We start from the raw sequence: 19120 nt of genomic DNA, 5'->3' as shown, positions 1-19120 counted from the left end.
AAGATCACAAAGGTTTTAGGATATTGGCTTTTCAAAAACCAGATGAAGTGATTTTTAGCAACCGTTTTAACTTTGTCAATCGTGAACACAAATAACTGATATGGGTATGCCTTTTTTTTAATCAATTTAGGTAACTTTCAACTTTGACGATCTTCCCCAATCACCCGTTATATTGTCCTCAGAAGCAAAATCCAAGTAAATACCAAAGAGAATCATTAGAATCACTTTGATGATGTTATAGTAATTTAGTCAAACAGCTTAATAGTACCTTCTTCAAAATTAATACTTTTACATTGTCGTCCTGAGTCATCCACACGATGTTCTCTTAAAAAGAAAAACATAAATAGCGTATCGATGAAAAGCTTAGTATAATAGAGAAATGGCTTAAATTAATTACTAGCCTTCTAGTTTTTCACATTCTGATATAGTTTCTTTTACTGGCTTCTGAGTAATAAAAGTATTACCAATGAGATACAATCAATACAATTAAAAAGATACAAGTTATAATTCTTATTATATTATCACATAAAATGAAAAGAAATACTCAGTTCATCTAAAAGCGCACATTATCTACCTTAATCAGCATTTGAAGTTTTCCCAGTGACTTTAAACATTAGTTATAAATGTTTTTGGACTCTTGGATAAACCATTCTAAAGAAATACAAGGTAACAAAACTTCTGTAATTTTAAAAAATTTCTTCTAATATATAAAAGAGATATACATTACAAGAAACTTTTGTATTTAAGGTTGATACTAAGCATTAATCTACTTAAAATGTTGCTTTCATGCCATCCCCCTACTTAGAAACCTATACTTAGAGCCAGCCCTGATGGCCTAGTGGTTAAAGTTTGGCACATTCCACTTTGACAGCCTGGATTCAGTTCCCATGCATGGAACCACACCATTATGTCTATCAGTAGCCATGCTGTGGTGGCAGCTCACATAGAAGAACTAGAAGGACTTACAACTAGAACATACCACTAGGTACTGGGGCTTTGGGGAGGGAAAAAAAAAAGAGAGGAAGATTGGTAACAGATGTTAGCTCAGGGTGAATCTTTCCCAGCCACAAAAAAGAGAAAACTTTAGTTAGTAAATCAAGACCAAATCTTGATTCTTCAAAGACCTTATAATCTGTTCTCATTTATCCGTTTGTTTATTATTTTAGTTGCAAGTACCACATGCATCAGCTGAACAAAACATATGAACACAACTTTAGACATCAAAAACCAAATAAAGATTTCATAGGAATAATTATCCTCCGATAATAATAATGCTTATTTATTTCACAATCTACAAAAGTAGTTTCAGCATTTCTATCTAATTACCTTAATATAGCAAGGATCAGAATAATATTTAAAATTCCCAGGAAGGCGCCAAGTAAAACCGGTGCAGTGTACATGTTTATCTGCAGCTTAATAGTATCCCACGTCACGCCCTTTTCTCCAATGAGTGCAAAACAAGTCTGAAAAACTTATTAAAATAAAATGTATACAGATGAATCATTATACAGAGGCATAGGCTTAAAAAAATGTGAAAGACATTTACCACAAAATTGGAACTATTATGGAACCATTCATCTACATCATGCATCTCAACAGGGATGAGAAAATTGGTTTGAAGGAGGAGGTGAAAAATTTACTTTTTCTATATAAAGCCTGAATATGCATACAATACACAATAGATATACAATAGATCTGTGGTATTAAAATTTCATGGGATGGAGTGATTAGAAAAAAAACTGTCCAAAGAGGCTCCTTGCGACAATAATGAAAAAAAGGTTGAGAAACACTGATGTACATGTATTCACAAAGAATTATATCTAAGCTAACCTGTCATTATTTTCCTTTTTAAAAAAAATCTCTGTAGGAAATTTATATAATTTCTAACATAAGTTATGAAAGTTTAATCAATTTCATTATAATAAAGAAAATGTCACATTTTGTCAATATTTTAAAATATTACTGTGTATATGGTATTATATATTATAGTATTTTAAATAATTAATAATAATATTGAAATTTGGATCTGTGGCAAAAATCGGATTGGGAGAGTACTGGTCTGCTCTCTGGATTTAGATTCTGTATCTGGCTCTGCCAATAATTTACATGTAACCTTAGTGTGAGGATTAAGTAAGACGTCACACCTAAAGCACTTAGAACAATGTCTAGCACATAGTAAGAACTCTCAGTAAACGTTAGAGCCTGTTAATGTGGTCACTAATATTGGAAAAGTCATCTAATATTTTCAGGCCTCCATTTACTCATCTGTAACACAAAATGTTTAAATGAGATAATCTTTACAATGCTTCTCAGGTGTTAGTTTCTGAGAACCTAAGTCTACACTAGGTGCTGTGCTAGACGCAGAGGGTCGAGTGCGAAATAGAGAAGACCCAGATTATGTCCTCACGTACTTGATGCTACAGTGGTAGGTTCAATTATGCTGCATTGGCGTTTATATTTTACTCCAGAATACTAAACTATAATGTTAGAATCTGGTGAACGAAGAATTACATTCTCTTCTGTTGAGCCTTTTTTTGGTTAAAAAGAAGGAAGTAATGGAAGCTGGGGTGGTGTTGGAGTAAACTGAGTTGGTTTCAAACTGATGATATTCATAACTGCAATATTCAAAGCATGAGCCAATTCAACGGTTTTTTAATGTTATTCTTGTAAAAAATGACTAATTTCTCTACTCAAAAAATTAATTGGCCTTGGGGAAGTATTAAATCTTATTAATATTTTTTTATACTCAGCTAAAGGATTTTCTCCCTTTAGAAGAAGAAGAAAGCAGTAAATCTTTTAAAAACTCTTTCATTTTCTTCAACCCTAGAAAAGTCTTAAAGGTATAGGCAAAGGGTAAAGAAGGTAAAGAACCTCCTATAGCTTTCCTCAAATCCTTCAGTTGAAAGAATTTTGTTTCTAATAAATGGAAAAAGAAAGCAAACTCTTCCAGAGATGTCAAGCTAAATGATTATTTCACAGAACCTACGCTTTAGTCAGAGAGAATTAGGTTTGAACTTTGACTTCCCATTTACTATCTGGCTGACCCTGGAGAATTTACTTAGATTCTCTATGCCTTGGTGTCCTAGTCTGTAAAATGGGACTAATAGCACTTAATTTAAAGGACATGAGTTAACATATATAAAGAGCCTAGCCTCACTGCTGGATCAAAAAATATCAGTTTCCCTCCCTTTCCCTTCAGCTATGAAGTTTTGCACTTGGATTTTGTTTAACATTTGAACCTCAAAAGTTTTCCCAATTCAAATTCAGGTAATGACAAGTGAAAACACCTACCTGGACCTAGAATAAAACCTAATGCTTGACACGCACTTGTGTTTGCCATGGAGCCTGTTCTCTCCTGAAGGGAAGTAGCACCAGCAATATACGATCTAACAACTGCCACATTTCCTGAGAAAAGACACAATAATCCAAAGTGAAAGAAAATATCCTTCAGTTTATAAAACTCAACTTAATTTGGCTTTATACACAAGAAATATTAATCTATAGTACAGTCACTGCTTTCTCTTTATGATCATACAAAGCACATATATTGAGCAAATGCATCAATTAATGTAAAATATTACTTTTAGTAATAAGAAAACACAGTTAAAGATTTGAACAAATGAAAAATGGCATTATGGGAATGTGAAACTTTTTTCATCATTTATTGAGAAAGCACTGAGTGAATAGCATACTACTTGATTACTACAACTATTTTTAAAAGAAAGATGTCACAAACTCTGCATGCTTAGACCTGTAATACAAGAAACAAAAATAGATCCACTAACAATTCAACTTAAAACAATTCACTGAGCACTTATTATGTTCAAGGGACTCTGCTAGGGACCACAGAATATTTTAAAAAGTCATAAATTTTCTCAAATTACAAAAAGTTTACTCTCTGGTTGGTGATAAAGGATGAAAACCAAAGAGTATATAAGCAAACAAAACAAAACAGCAAAAGAGTATATAAGCCAGTGCTGGAGACATGTGGGAGAAGGAAAGATCCATTAAGGACTAGGGTAGCCTAAGAAAGCTTGAAGATGTGGAACTTGAACTCAGTCTTGAAGATGAAGAATGATGGGGACAGAAGAGAGAAACAAACTATAAGTAATGGGAACATCGTGTACAAGGTGAAATGATAGGAGAAATATCTGTCTGTTTGCAATGAGAGATCTGCATGCTGAACTGTGGGATATGAGACTGAGAAGGGGTGACACCAGGTGAGAGAGGGCCAACAATGTCAGGAGGAATGTGAATCTGACCAACTAAACGTATACATACAAACATATTACCTGCTCCAAATCCCACCAATCCTCGAGCAACCAACATGTAGTATTTATTATGAGAAGCTGGGAGGTGGACATATGCATAGAGGCAGTTGGCTGCCACCGAAATGAAGATGGAGACAATAAGAGGCTCTTTTCTTGGTCTATAATTAGACCACAAACCAAATATAGGTGAAGCTACCATCTGGCCGAGACTAAACGAAGCAATAACCCAGCCCAAAAAACTTGCATCAGCTGTCTCATCAATCTGCAGAAAAAAGTACAAAGCTTTAAGAATTATTATCCAAGAAAAGTAAAGCTTAAAACCTAAATATGTTTTTCTGACCATGTAACGTTTCCTATTTAAAACAAATAAAAATGATAATGATAACATATAAGTTTTATAACACTCTTACTTACAGTAGCTTCTGACATTACAATTAAATGTGCTAATAATTCACTACACGCAAGGAAAAATGCTTGGGAAGCTTCATCTTTTAAAATGATTATGGAAATTTCTGGTTCATAAAAATCTTGTTGAAAAGATAATTACATTATAAATATAACAATATCATAAAAAATAATATGCCATTCTTTAATTCTTATAAAGAAAATACAATTATTTAGACTTACGCTACTCCATAAGCTAAGCAGCTATTAGCATGGTAAATCATTTTTTTTTAAACTGAGCACAATAGTCAAATGCTTAAAGACAATAAAAACACAAAAGCCAAATTAAACCTTATTACTACTTCTTCCTTTAGACACAGACAATTCAGGATTCTAACACTTAAAGAAGGTTTATATATCATGATCAACGTTGAGGGGAGAACCAAATAATTAAAATTCAGAAAATGAAATATTTTCAAAAAACAGAAGATTTTAGCTTACAAAAGGGCCTACGGAATAAATGAACAGATTATTTCACTCAAATATGGTAGGCTATAAAGTACTTTGGGAAAATAAGAACCACTAAATTTTAGGAAATAAGTTTAAACAGACATAGGTTAAGTGGTAGAACAACTTAATAAGGAAAGCCATGGCCTCTTGTTTTCTAAAGATATTTTTAAATAGCTTAAAATGGAAATATTCAGGTCGATTTTGGTTTGTGGGAGGTGAGAAATAAGAGTGAATAAATATAATGATACATAATATTTAAAGTTCTAGCCTTAAAAGTCTCTCTTATTTTAGGCACTCTGCTTTTCATTTTCTACTTGTATTTCCTTTAGCTCCTTTTGTCCTATTAAAATATAAAACAAATATTAAAATATGATCTATAAAATATTAAATTCATGTCATAGAAATTTTAGAGTTAAATTTCAAAAAAGCAATGAAAACTCAATTTTAATGTTAAACATGCAGTGGTTTGAAAGTAAAAGGTTGAAAGTGTCTTTCCAGGATGTCAACTGATCATAGTCAAGTGTCCATTTTATGGACAGAAGTGAGCTGACTGTGGGGGGTGGCTCTAACAATAGTAACAACATTTGCTAGAGACCAGTGGAAACTTTTATTTTAACTGGATACTATTCTTTACAGTGACTGGAAACCTGGAATCTGTTAGAACTCTGCTAGAATTGTAACGGGAGAGTAAAATAGTTTGGGAGATACAGGTTCTACACTACAACAGGTGTCACTTCAGTAATTGAACAACTGTTATCTGTGCTCGGGTGTTTCTCTCTTACAGTAACACAAGCATCTCATTTCTGGTCCTCTGGCCACCTCAGATGATCTCTATCATGCTGTTTTCAGAATAAAATCTAAACTTCTTATTATGAAAAACTAGCTTACAAGCTGGCCACTGTCTCTCCTCTCGCACCTCATCTCTGCACATTTGTTTCCCCCAGTTCTAACTTCTAGCCATGTAGAACTGTTTGAAGTTTCCAAAATGAGCCAAGTTCTTTGCCTCCAGGCCTTTGCACAGGCTCCTCTACTGCTCCTTCCACTAGCAGTGCCTTGCCAACCTCCTACTCCCGGGCCCCCACCTTTCCTTCAAGTGACCAACTTCTGCAGGCCTTCAAAACTCAGCTCAGGTGTACCTGATTTTAGAAAGTCTTCCAGGATCTCCTTAGTCTGGATTAGAAACATCTCTCTAACCCCCAAGTGTGTGTGTGTGTGTGTGTGTGTGTGTGTGTGTGTGTGTGTCTTCTTGATCCCCCTGTGTCCGTCTATCCTTGTCTCTCTCTCTCTCTCTCTCACACACAGACACACACATCGACCATACTTTTAGACCTTTACCCACTTACACTGTATGGTAATCATCTGTAAACTTGTTTGGTTTTGCACACTTCAGTGAAAGTTGGATCTAGATCTTCTCTAAAAAAACAAACTCCAAAGTGGATGTTGTTGAATTTCAAAACATTCTTCTCTAAGCATGTTAATAATATTGTCAAAGTCAAAGTTCTAGAAATCTTAATGCTTTGCTATGGGAGCTAAGATATGAATATGGGTGTTCCAAGCCTCCTATTTACTTATAGATTATTGCTTATTCATTCAATTAACAGTCACTGAGGCCTTCTCTGTAACAATAACTGTGTGCTAGGCAATAAGGATACAAAGATGAGTAAACACAGTTCTTGCCATTAAGGAGTTTCCAAACCAGGCTCCACTTGGTTCTGAAAAATCCTGTATTTGAGTAGCTAAGAAAAAAAGGTAGCATGCTTTAATTCCTTATCTGTCAAATGAAGATAACTCCACAGAGTTGTTATGAGAATTATCTGAGCCAATACATGTACAGGGCCATGTCAGGATAGAGTATGCACTCAATGGATGTTACCTATACAATATAAAAACTAATATGTCTTAGTGTTTTATTTTCACTAATCAGTTTTATTATGGCTTATTATAACTCATACATGAGTATTCTCACTATCTCCCTGGGCCTGTAGAATAACCTATTATTCCAATTCAAAATCTGGGTTTAAGAATATGAGTCTTCCTGGAAATCAACCCCACCTCTAGGTAACACAGCCTAAGGAATCCCTCGGCTGATGGCTGTCTACCAGCTGGACCAGAAGTACAATTCAGAGATTCACAGTAGTGTCAAATTCCTTTCAGACAGACAATTTACTGTTTCATTTTGGGTTTTTTTTTTGGCCTAACTTTTTATCTTTCTCACAGATGGCTTTTTTTTTTTTCCTAAGATTTTCTTTTTTTCCTTTTTCTCCCCAAAGCCACCCGGTACATAGTTGTATATTCTTCACTGTGGGTCCTTCTAGTTGTGGCATGTGGGACGCTGCCTCAGCGTGGTTTGATGAGCAGTGCCATGTCCGTGCCCAGGATCTGAACCAACTAAACACTGGGCTGCCTGCAGCGGCCAGGGGGCCAGCCCCTCACAGATGGCTTTTAAGCTAAGTAATATTTGGCAACATACTATCATAAAAGAGATAGTAGCCTTAAACTAAGAATTAACATTTTAAGGTAGTAGGTAACATAGCACTGTGGTTAAGAGTCAGATTTTGGTTTCAGATAGGCTTGGCTCTGCCATTTTCTAGCTGTGTGGCCTTGGGCAAGCTACCTAACTTCTCTGAGTCTTACTTTTTTCACTTGTCAAACAGGAGTGATAATAACCACCTCACAAGAGTCGTTATGAAGATCAAAAGATGATTTAGGTGAAAGGTTTAGTACTGTGCCTGGCACACAGAGAGTTCTCAATAGTATTATGAAATAACTTGAGAAAATTAATTGGTAAGTTTTTGGTGAAAATGTTATATTTGTATTGCCAAAGAACTAGTTATAAGTTTATATACTCAATAAATTTACCTTTGAAGAGCTTTCAAATATCTGGAGAAAGGAGTATACCTTTTCAAAATCCAACATATTGTGCTGAGTAGACCTAATTATTGCAAATACTTTTCTTTCAAGAATTTTGAGGTTAAGTAGATTAAATGCAGGGACCATAGAAATCAAAAGAGTTTTGATAGATGGAAATATATCTTTAGCAAACATGGTGTCTAGAATTGTTAAATATTCTGTTCCAATTCCAATAGCTCTGCCAGTGTGGAAAGAATTTTTAGTGTGATGGGTAAAAATTTCATGTAATATAATTTTTTAAATTAACTTTCAAAATACCAACTAAAATGTGGCTCCAAGTCAGTAAAAAGTAAATTTGTATTTTTCTTCTTGTATTCCTTTTAAAATTTCTTTCAGATATTTTAAAAGCATTTTCAAAAATTTAAAAATTCATAAAAACTGAAAAATATAAAATGAAATACAAAATGTTAACACATTTATTATATCAGAGGTATTATTTTAATCCCTAAATATTCATCAAATATGTCTAGTATTTTTGTTGAAACCATCTGACCATCCTACCACTCTAGTAGGGAAGTTAAGTAAACTCTCTGTAAACATACTTTTACAACACTCAGTGATAAGTGTTAATGATAAAGGGACTTGGAAGCATGTAGGAAAACCTTCGAGCCCAAACTGGGGTGAGGGACAGTCAAAAAAGGCTTTCCAGAGGAGGTGACAGTGGAGCAAAGCCTTGAAGAATGAATAAAAGATAGTGGGGAACGAGAAAGGAAGAGAAGGACAGAGGAAAGGAGAGATGAAGGGAGGGAAACCATTCTAGAAAAAAAGGAGAGAAATGTGTAAAGACTTGAGGAGCCTAGGTTCATCCAAGTAGAATATCTAATAAATTGTTGGTCATAGATCTCATATGGGCCAAGGCTTAGGATCTAGGCTAAAATATACACGCAGGCACACACCAACCTCTGGGGAAAACCAACACATAAGGAACAAGTTGACGAAAAATACACAAAAGGATTTAAGAACAAATAGAGTTGAGAGCAAAGCCAGGACAGAGAAATGTCGTGGAGGCTAAGAGAGGGTTGCAAGAAGTAGGGAGAGGACAACAATGTCAAACATTACAAAAATGTCACCTAAAGGAAGAACTGAAAAGTATCTAATTGGTCAGCAGTTAAGTCATCAGAGACCTTAACAAGAGCGTTTCAGAGCAGCAGGGGAGGTCATCAGATTGTAGCAAGTTAAGGTGTGAACAGGAGGTTAGGAAAGCACAGAGGAACTCTGTCAAGAACCTTAACTGAAATACTGTTACAAAGAAATTATGTCTCCAACTTAAATATTGATTTTTAGTAAGTTCATTCTTGGAGATTTAAGACAGAATTGACAGATATTTACACTATGTTATACGTCAAATATATTTTTAAGAAAAAGACAGAATTGACAGGATTTGATGATCAATTGATGTCAGGGTACTCGCCAAGCTTGCACTTTCTTGTCACCCTCTCCTCCCCATCTAATAACCACAGCATCAAAATACATATAATGTATTGTCTATTCTTTTCACAATGTCACCCGACATCCCAAATTAATTCTATGGGAAAGCATGAAATTATTTCACAGAAATATAATTTGTACATTTTGAGAATTCAGATTATGTCTAGTTTAGTTTCCTTTTTATTTATGAGGGAGGGAGTAGAGATGGGATGTGAAAGTGGCTAATAAGTAGGTGACCACACATCTACATTTGCCTGGGGCTGTCAGGGTACAAGCTTATTTTCCTGGAATAGCACTCCTTTCACTTCAAGAGTATTCTTCTGGTTTGCACAATAAAGCATATGGTCACCTTACTTATAAGCCTCTTTTGAAGAATTATTATCTCAAGTTATTTTAGTAAAGATTAAATCATAGAATACCAAAGAGACTCTCTAGAAAACTCTTAACTACGTGAGTTACTAGTACCACAGCTACTTAAGAGAAGAATAGATTGAAGTGTACAAACCTTTTGGAGATATGGCCATATTGACATTATCACAATAGAAAACCCTGGAAAGAGGCAAACTCTGTTATTTATACTTAAAATAATTTCATCACCATTTATAGATACAATTCTTTGAACTATAACATAGATTTTAAAATAGCATTCTGAATTCACAAATTTATGCCCACAAATGTCTAATGTAATAAGCATTAGGGTTATACTTATCAGAAGGAAAATAAATAATAAAGGCTTGAAAAGAATGTATTATAGTCCCTGGACATAATTAATATACTAAAAGCAGGGGCCTTATTTCCCCTTACTCATATGCCTTTATGGTAAACAGAAATTACTGAAAGCTTTGTTAAGTTTTTATAGCAGAAATGAATGGAAGAAAGGCCACTTTGTTATACAGGAAGTGCTAGACTTCTAATCTGTGTTGTTTGGGAGAGAGAATTGACTAGAGGGGAGATTAGGAAGAAGGAAAATGAACATCTATTGGGGGCAGTGGCTTTAAGGAACAAGGATTCTTCAAGATGGCCATATCTTAAAAGAAAATTCATTATCTCTGCTAGCCTTTTTTGCTTGAGAACTGTAATGATAAACCCCAATCCTATTAGTAAATTTTAAATGTTAGGCACATCCAATAAAAATCCTACAAAGGTTATTTTTTTAAAAAACAGCTTTATTAAGATATAATTCAGATACTAAAAAATTTATCTGTTTAAAGTATACAATTCAATGGTTGGTTTTTAGTATAATCATAGATATGTGCAACCATCACCACAGTCAATTTTAGAACATTTTAGTCACTTCAAAAAGAAACCCTGGGGGGCTGGCCCCGTGGCTGAGTGGTTAAGTTCGCGCACTCCGTTGCAGGCAGCCCAGTGCTTCGTTGGTTCGAATCCTGGGTGTGAACGTGGCACTGCTCATCAAGCCACGCTGAGGCAGTGTCCCATATGCCACAACTAGGACCCACAATGAAGAATGTACAACTATGTACCGGGTGGCTTTGGGGAGAAAAAGGAAAAAAATAAAATCTTAAAAAAAAAAAAAAGAGATTAAAAAAAAATTACTTTAAAAAAAAAAAAAAAAGAAACCCTGGATCCTTTAGCTATTACTCTGCTACCCTCCATCCTATCCCTCACCAGCCCTAAGCAAACACTAATCTACTTTCTGTCTCTATAGATTTTCCTACTCTGGACTTCCATAGGAATAGAATCATATCCTGTTTTGTCTTTTGTGTCTGGCTTCTTTCTTGGCATAACGTTTTCAAGGTTCATCCACGTTGCAGTATTATAAGTACTTCATTCCTTTCATAAAGCCTGTTTTAAAAAATAATTCGATAATTATTTCATTTTAATGTATTTTGAATTGACACATTGACTTCGATGAAAAAAGAACTGAAAGAGTCAACTAATATTTGAAATCAAGGCTACAATTTCACAACTAAGAAACCTGTAATCAGGTAAAATGTTTAACATGTTCATTAAAATCTAAAGTTAAAATAATTTTCTTTTTTTGCTGTTAAATTTGGAATTATTACTTATAATTTTAGATAACTGAGTACTAAAAATTAGAAGTGTTTTAAATGAATAAACAATCTATTGCAGAGATTGCTACCTAAACAACATTCATTTGCCCTCTTCGTTCTTCCCGAATTCCGATTTTATTCAGGTATCCATCACTCCTCCACAAAGCCACAGGCTTTAGGGGAAACTGTCTCCACCCCAAATGCCAGAGGGTAAATCCTGATAGTCTAGGAAATTCAGTCAGGGTAATCCCACCATCCTAGCTGATGATGGGTTTAGAAAGTGACAGTAGCCCAGTTCTGCCCAGTGAGAAGGGAGGGGAGGTCTACTTTGGGACCTCTGGGGAAGGACACCTCATCTCTGTGGAGATTTAAAAAAGAAAAAGTCCCTCTCAATCAATAAAAATGACCATGAATGGATATGACACCTGAAACTGTGGCTGCAACCTTGCTGTAGCCTTTGTTTTAACCAAAAGAGTTATTGGGAAGCAGAGCCAAAGCCCCAGTGAACTTCACCTGGAGTTGTCCTAACATGGATATCTTATAAGAAAAAATAAAGCACTGTTTAAGCCAATGTGAGTCAACATTTTTTTTCTGATATTTGTAGAAGGCATCCTAATAGATACACAATCCAAGATGAAATCGTATTACAAAGAATTGTTGAAAATATCCTTCATTTTGTACTTTTCTTTAGTTGTAGCTTTATTTAAAACGCATTTTTACTCAGTGCTGAATCATGAAGAAGACTGGCAAGTGAGAGAGAACAAGAGGGTGACCGAAGCAAACAGAAAAGATACAGAAAACAATTTAGTGAAACGACCTTCACTATCCATCTCAGGGAAAGAAAACACTTATAAAGTTAGTGCCTACAGACTTAGAGAGTCTAAGCTTGGAAAAAAAATAGATTCCCTAAAACTTTCCTTGAAAAGTGATCACAGTATTGATAATTTCTATATATTTTCATTCTTTATCATTTTTAACATGATAATTACAATTCTTAATGTTAAAAACTTTTTTCCTCAAGTTGTTTTAATTTTCAGTAACTATATTTTCAGAAATAATGTTAATAGATTAAAATGCATCAAGCTATATAAATTAAGATTCTTGCACTTTACTTTTTGTATGTTATATGTCGACCTAAAAATCAAACGAGGTTCACAGGCAACAAAAGAAAAAAATAGATAAATTGGACTACTACATCAGAATGAAAAACTTCTCTGATTCAAAAGACACAATCAGGAGAGTGAAAAGAAGAGCCCTGGAATAGTAGAAAATATTTGCAAATCATATATCTGATAAGGGGTTAATATCCAGAAAATATAAAGAACTTCTACAACCCAACAACAACAACAACAACAAAACCTGATTAAAAAGTAGGCAAAGGATTTAAGCAGACATTTCTCCAAAGAAGACATACAAATGGCCAATATGCACATAAAAAGATGCCCAACATCAATAATTATCAGGGAAATGCAAATCAAAACCACAGTGAGATACCACCTTGCACTTATTAAGATGACTACTATTAAATAAACATAAAGACTTGGTGTGGATGTGGAAAAATTTGCACCCTGCCTGTTGGTAGGAATGTATAAATAGTGCAGAAGCTATGGGAAACAGTATAGCACTTCCTCAAAAAATTAAAAATAGAATCATCATATGATGCAGCAATTCCACTTCTAGGTATACATGCAAAAGAACTGAAAGCAGGATGTTAAAGAGATATTTGCACCCCCACGTTTACAGCAAGAGGTGAAAGCAACCCAAGTGTTCAACAGATGAACGGATAAAGAAAATGTGGTATGTACTGAAGAGGATCAGAACACGCCACCCCAAAATATGTCACTTTGGCATACTGATTATTTTGAGCTGAAGGCAACTAACAAACAGCAGATGCAGGAACAGGGGCTCTGTCCTCCCCCTTTCTGCCTAAAAACAGGGTATAAATTTCTTGAGAAAGGTACTCTCCAAGTACTAGGAAAAAGAGAACATTCTTATCACTGGAGAAGGAGAGTCGATGCTGAGATGAGTCTGCACAAACCAACCTTACTACGATAACCCTGATCTTCCATTTGTTTCCCCCATATATTTCCTAGTCACTTTCCCACAACTTGTCATCCCTAGAAGCCCAAATCCCTTTCCTTTTTCTAGTCACTTCTCCAGTTATTGCCCTTTGCTAAAATGGTATATAAGCTCCCAAGTCTAACCATTTCTTTGGAGTTTTCACTTCTTTTCTATGAAGCCCCCTGAGTCACGTAAAAACATTAACATCAAATAAATTTGCATGCTTTTCTCCTGTTGATCTGTCTTTTGTCAGTTTAATTTGCAGGCCTCAGGTATATAACCTAAGAAGGTAGAGGGAAAGTTCTTCCTCCCCTACAATACATACAATGGACTATTATTCAGCCTTAAAAAAGAAGGAAATTCTGACACATACTACAACATGGACAAACCTTGAGGACATTATGCTAAACAAAATAAACTAGTCACAAAATGAAAAATACTGTATGATTCCATTTATATGAAATATCTATAGTAGTCAAATTCACAGAAACAGAAAGTACAATGGTGGTTGCCAGGGTCTTGGGGTGGGTGGGAATGAGGAGTCATTGCTTAACGGGTATAGTTTCAGTTTTGCAAGATGAAAAAGTTCTGGAGATTGGTTACACAACCATGTAGATATACTTAAAACTTCTGATCTTAGAAATGGTTAAGATGGTAAATTTTATGTTATGTGGTTTCTACCACAATAAAAAGTAATTTTAAAAAATTAAATGACGTTAAAATATATTTTACCTGAATTTTTAAAATTATGCATAATTTCTAATACTTACCGACACTGCTGAGAAACATAGTCAGATACAGAATCCTGATAGATCTCCATCGGCTCTTATAATGCTCCTCAGTTTCTATAATATCCCCTTCTCTAGGTTAAAGAAGAAAAAAGTACTACAAAGTTATCTCATTATCTGCAAATCTTTCTGTGGCACAATTTCATTTTCTCTCTCCTAAAGTCATGAAAATGATATGATAGAGAGATAATTTACTAATATTGGTTTTTGCTGTATTAATTTATCTATGACTAAGCATTATTTCTTTGACTTTCCATGGATTGTATTTCTGCATCATTGTACACAGAAACCTGGGAGACACGAGGTAGCTCAAAAAGGCAAACCATTTTGAGAAGCAATTATTTTGCTATTGTTGGCATGCTACAGGTTTATCAGTCAAGAGTGTTGAAATTTGTTAACTGACAAACTGAATAAAGTATATCAAAATAAATAAAACAAACTAGCAACAAGAATTAGGTGGGATATACAATTACTAAGTATTAAAAGATAATTACTGTCATTATGACATGCTTTACTTGATGACAGCAAATTAGCTTTGCTGCAGGAAGCTACTTTGGCTGAGTGCTTGGAGCAAAATGAATGTAGAAGTGATACCGGGAAGGTTTGATGTGACCTATGACATTCCTAGCTCTGGACCTCCTGGAACACTTGCCTTTGGTCCAACATGCGTTACCAGACAAGTTCTATTAGTGGACCACAGAGAGACCAAAGCCCCTCCAAACTGGGCTGATCTTTCAATAGGCCTGCGACCTGGACTAAGGGCAGTATATTAACCAGACATCCTACTTCTGTCAGGTGATAGATGAGTGGGTGTACTCATTACATTTTCACATATGCACACAGAAAGAGTTAACAAATTTACCTTAATTTGAGCATTATGTTTTCAAATAATTAAGATGAGTACAACAGACAAAATGACTTATGTTCCAAGATTATTTTCTATAATAGACCTTATAGCTGTCAAATTAGTCTTCAAAAACGAATTTTTTTTTTCAAATGTGATATGACTGGGAGTAGTAGAGAGGGAAGGAAGAAGAGAGATAACATTTACTAGATGTACTATGTGCCAGGTATATTAATTCCTGATATAATATATATGAACTGCTTAATGCTATAAATGCCATTCCATAAAAATAGACCTTCCACTGTAATGTAGTATACCTTAAAAATAGCGGAAGCCCAGATGCCCATATTTGGAAATCAAATACTGGAATTTGGAATACATAATGCAGATAATTGCATGAAGGCAAAAGGAATGTACCATTCAATGCCACAGTACTGGATTCTGGTATCACTTTAAGACAGTGGGTTAGTAGTATATTTTTAATGAACCCATTATTATTTTCTGGAGATCAGAAGTTAAACTGATCATCACTAATAAGAACTATAAGCCTGAAAATTTTCAAATAACTATTTTGCTCAGATCTTATCTAAGTTAGGGAACCAAGAGAGGAAGTAAATAATTTGATTCTGAAAGAAATGTAATAAAATTGTTTGTTTGAGTGACTTCAACTTGATTTAGAGCTTAGTCAAAAATCTTTCTTCTTTTAATGACAGCGATTAAACATTGAAGGGATGACAGAATTAGAAAATCACCATTTAATAACCAGTCTCCAGGTAATAATGAATGAAAGCAAGGATCATCAATGGATCCCAAAACAAGTGGTTGGAAGGTTGTTGAGGACAAGATGGTCACAGGGCCTCTAAGTATCATCCCACTGTCTAGTCATTAATCACAAAATGGAAAATAAGCCTTTATAATTGAGAGGTATGGCAGTCACCCTCTTAACCAAGTGGTCAACCTTGGCATCCCATGCCTCCTGACACAATATATTGAGTTGTTCTCAACATAATTCATGGGATGTTCTTGCCAGAAATATTTGACCAGGATCTATTCAGAAAGAAACAGTCCACAAATCCAGAATGTGAGATATTCTACAGAAACTGACCTAGACTTATCAAAGGATTCGCTGTCAGCAAGAACAGAGACAGAAGGTCAGGGGACAATTTTAGGTCAGAGAAGCCTAAAAAGACATAACCAATGCATGAACATTAATTGGATCCTGTTTGGTTTTTTTTTTAATAGCTACAAAGGACATTTTTTGGAAAAACTTGAGTGTAGTCTGTATACTGCATGTTTTGAATTAGTATTGTATTGTATTTCTAGCTGTGGTAACAGTGATGTAGTTGTGTAAAAGAATGTCTTTGTTCTGGGGAGATGCAGGCTGCAGATTAAAATACTTGAGATAAAATGTCATGACGTCTGCAGCCTACTTTTAGGTAGTTTGGCAAAAGAGGTGTGTGTGTGTGTGTGTGTGTGTGTGTGTGTGTGTGTGTAGTAACAGAGATATGAGCAGTGTGGAAAAGCCTAACAATGACAGGGTGTACAGGTGTTCATTACATTGTTTTTTTCCACTTTTCTATGGATTTGAAATTTTTCAAAATAAAAAAATTTTACTTTTTCCTTCTTTTTAATTCAAGAAGTATATCTTTGCTGAAGAAAAGTATCTTTCTACCTTGTTGGAGAGAGTAGGAAGATAGGAGAATACAACTGTCCTTCGATGAAGTTACCACTTTTATTACATTTTCTTAACTTTGATAATTCAACCAACCGTGTCACGTATCTCAGATTTGAGTTTCTAAAGGCTTTTTTCTCATATCGCCAGGGCATAGGAAGGAACATTGCACTTCCAAGGCGATTTGTTTAACTTTTTGATTCCTTTCTATTATCACTCTGTATTCTGGTACTAGTTCTCTATTTAAGATTCTTCTTCAAGTAAAATTGTAATATACAGGGTTTTGTCCTGTTTAACATTTTCATTACAAACTATAATACCTCAAATGATCTTATGCTTATTAAACTTGTGACTTAAAAACCAGGAGAAATACAAGATATTCTAGAGTGAACTGATCACCAAAATAAGTTAGATAAAATTTAACAGGAATAAGTAAAAAGTGCCATATTTAGGTTCAACAGATCAAGATCTAATACAAGGAGACTAGGGTAAGCAGTAGTACTTTATGTGCAAAACATGACTCTGGATTTACTGAGGGAAAAATAAAATTACACTCTTACCAGAGACAGCATCTGTGAAACAGTGAAGAGCAAAAAAACCCCCATATTCAAAGAAGAGAAAAGAGTGTGTGCTCACTGACAGAACAGTGTAATGGTGTAACAGTGTAGAGACTAGAAGACAAAAGTTAACTGAGAATGTTCTGTAAGGATATGCTCTATAAGACCAGAAGTCCTAGTAATATTTGTTTTACAGAGACTAGGCTAAAGTTGCAAAGAAAAATTTTAAGCATCTGTAACATTTTAGGATATTCTACAAGAGGAATCAGCAAACTACAGTCTTCAAGCCAAACCCAGACAATCTTTTATTTCTGTAGGGCCTGTGAACTAAGAATAATTTTTACAGATGAATATTTGTGATCAAGTAGATGATCGAAATATTAACCTTGAACTCCAATTAAGCAAAATGCCACCCCCCAAAAAGAAATTCTGTGCCTCTCATTAATAGACTTGTATTACAAAAAATTGAATTCATTTATTATTTTTTAAATTTCATTACTAAAAAATTTTGTGGAAATTTGTTTTCTTTCTTGTTATCTAAGTACCTATATAACATCTTTGATTTTGCCTCTTGGCCTACAAAGCCTAAAATATTTACTGTCTGAGACTCTACAGAAAAAATTTGCCAACCCCTGTTCTCTTAAATGCTATAGATGGGGTGAGTGGGGACCATGAGGACTAAACCAGACCAGTAAATTAGAACCGACTTTCTCAGTGAGGAGAGGTTGGCGGTGAACTAGACTCATGTTTTTATAACTTACTCAAAGTGAACGCGGCTTGCCAATTGTACACACGTTCACTTTACTGGGGAATCTTACTATGTTTTTAAAGACAGTATATTTATTGAATTATTCTCAAAATACTCCCTGTTTATTTTCAAAACGCTAAATCTAGAATCTCAATCAGGTATTGTTTATGTACCGAACAGCTGAATTTAGATGGACCCTAATGGCCATCAATCACTTGGAGGTAATCAAAGCTAAGAGTAAGAAAAAAAAATTCCTTTTCTAAAGCAGGCTTATTTGGACAAGGTGACAGAACGTACCACATGACCACACTGAACCAAAACTCAAGGATCCTAACGTCTATCTGGAAAACAGTCAAGAAACAGGAAGAAGCAAAAGGACTCTGAGAAATCCAAATGTCACAAAATTCACACACTTAAGCTCATGCACTTGACTAGTAGGAGAGATCGTTAGCCCTTAGTGATGGCTTCTGTGTTCTAACTGCACACAATTCTATTAAGCTTAGATATAGTTTTCAAAGCAGGAGCAAACTAGATGTCCCAAAATAAAATTGGGAGAACAGAGGTTGCTGACAGCAACAAAAACAGGCGTTGCTAACAGATGACAAAACATGATGAGGGATAGTCTGCCAGAAACAGAATAGGCAGAAAAACTAAAAAGCACACATAAAACTTAAAAAAGGATAGCAGTGTAGAATAAAGTAGTATAGAGGCAATTAGTCCCAAATGGCTCAAAACGTCCTGAGGACATCACTCCATTACAATACATTTCAGTATTGATATTATCTGTAACGATCTCAAGATAAAATAGAAATAAAACTGCATTACATATATTCTGATTAGTAAACCACAGACCAGAAAAATACATTTTACGAGTTTCAAAGTGGTTAAAATAAAGGTTTGGTGCGTAAGAGGGACAAATGAGCAAAAATTAA

At 34.8% G+C, this 19120-nt stretch overlaps 1 protein-coding gene across 3 annotated transcripts in view; it reads right to left on the bottom strand.

The window, feature by feature from the left end:
* Positions 1 to 19120, bottom strand: part of MFSD8 (major facilitator superfamily domain containing 8) — a 36035-nt gene that overhangs the window by 16065 nt on the left and 850 nt on the right. The window contains exons 2-7 of one of the 3 annotated variants that reach the window (XM_008537965.2): positions 14350 to 14441; positions 10009 to 10052; positions 4293 to 4533; positions 3292 to 3405; positions 1327 to 1471; positions 269 to 324 (exon numbers count right to left, since the gene is read on the bottom strand). In XM_008537965.2, coding sequence (XP_008536187.1) covers positions 269 to 324; positions 1327 to 1471; positions 3292 to 3405; positions 4293 to 4533; positions 10009 to 10052; positions 14350 to 14441 — 692 coding nt within the window. The remainder of the gene's footprint in view (positions 1 to 268; positions 325 to 1326; positions 1472 to 3291; positions 3406 to 4292; positions 4534 to 10008; positions 10053 to 14349; positions 14442 to 19120) is intronic. The other 2 variants (XM_070609112.1, XM_070609113.1) reach the window with 2 other exon arrangements.

Source organism: Equus przewalskii, chromosome 2 (genome assembly GCF_037783145.1).
Source record: "Equus przewalskii isolate Varuska chromosome 2, EquPr2, whole genome shotgun sequence".
NCBI lineage: Eukaryota > Metazoa > Chordata > Mammalia > Perissodactyla > Equidae > Equus > Equus przewalskii.
The sequence above is the reverse complement of the archived record's forward strand: the minus strand, read 5'-3'. Positions and strand labels throughout refer to the sequence as shown.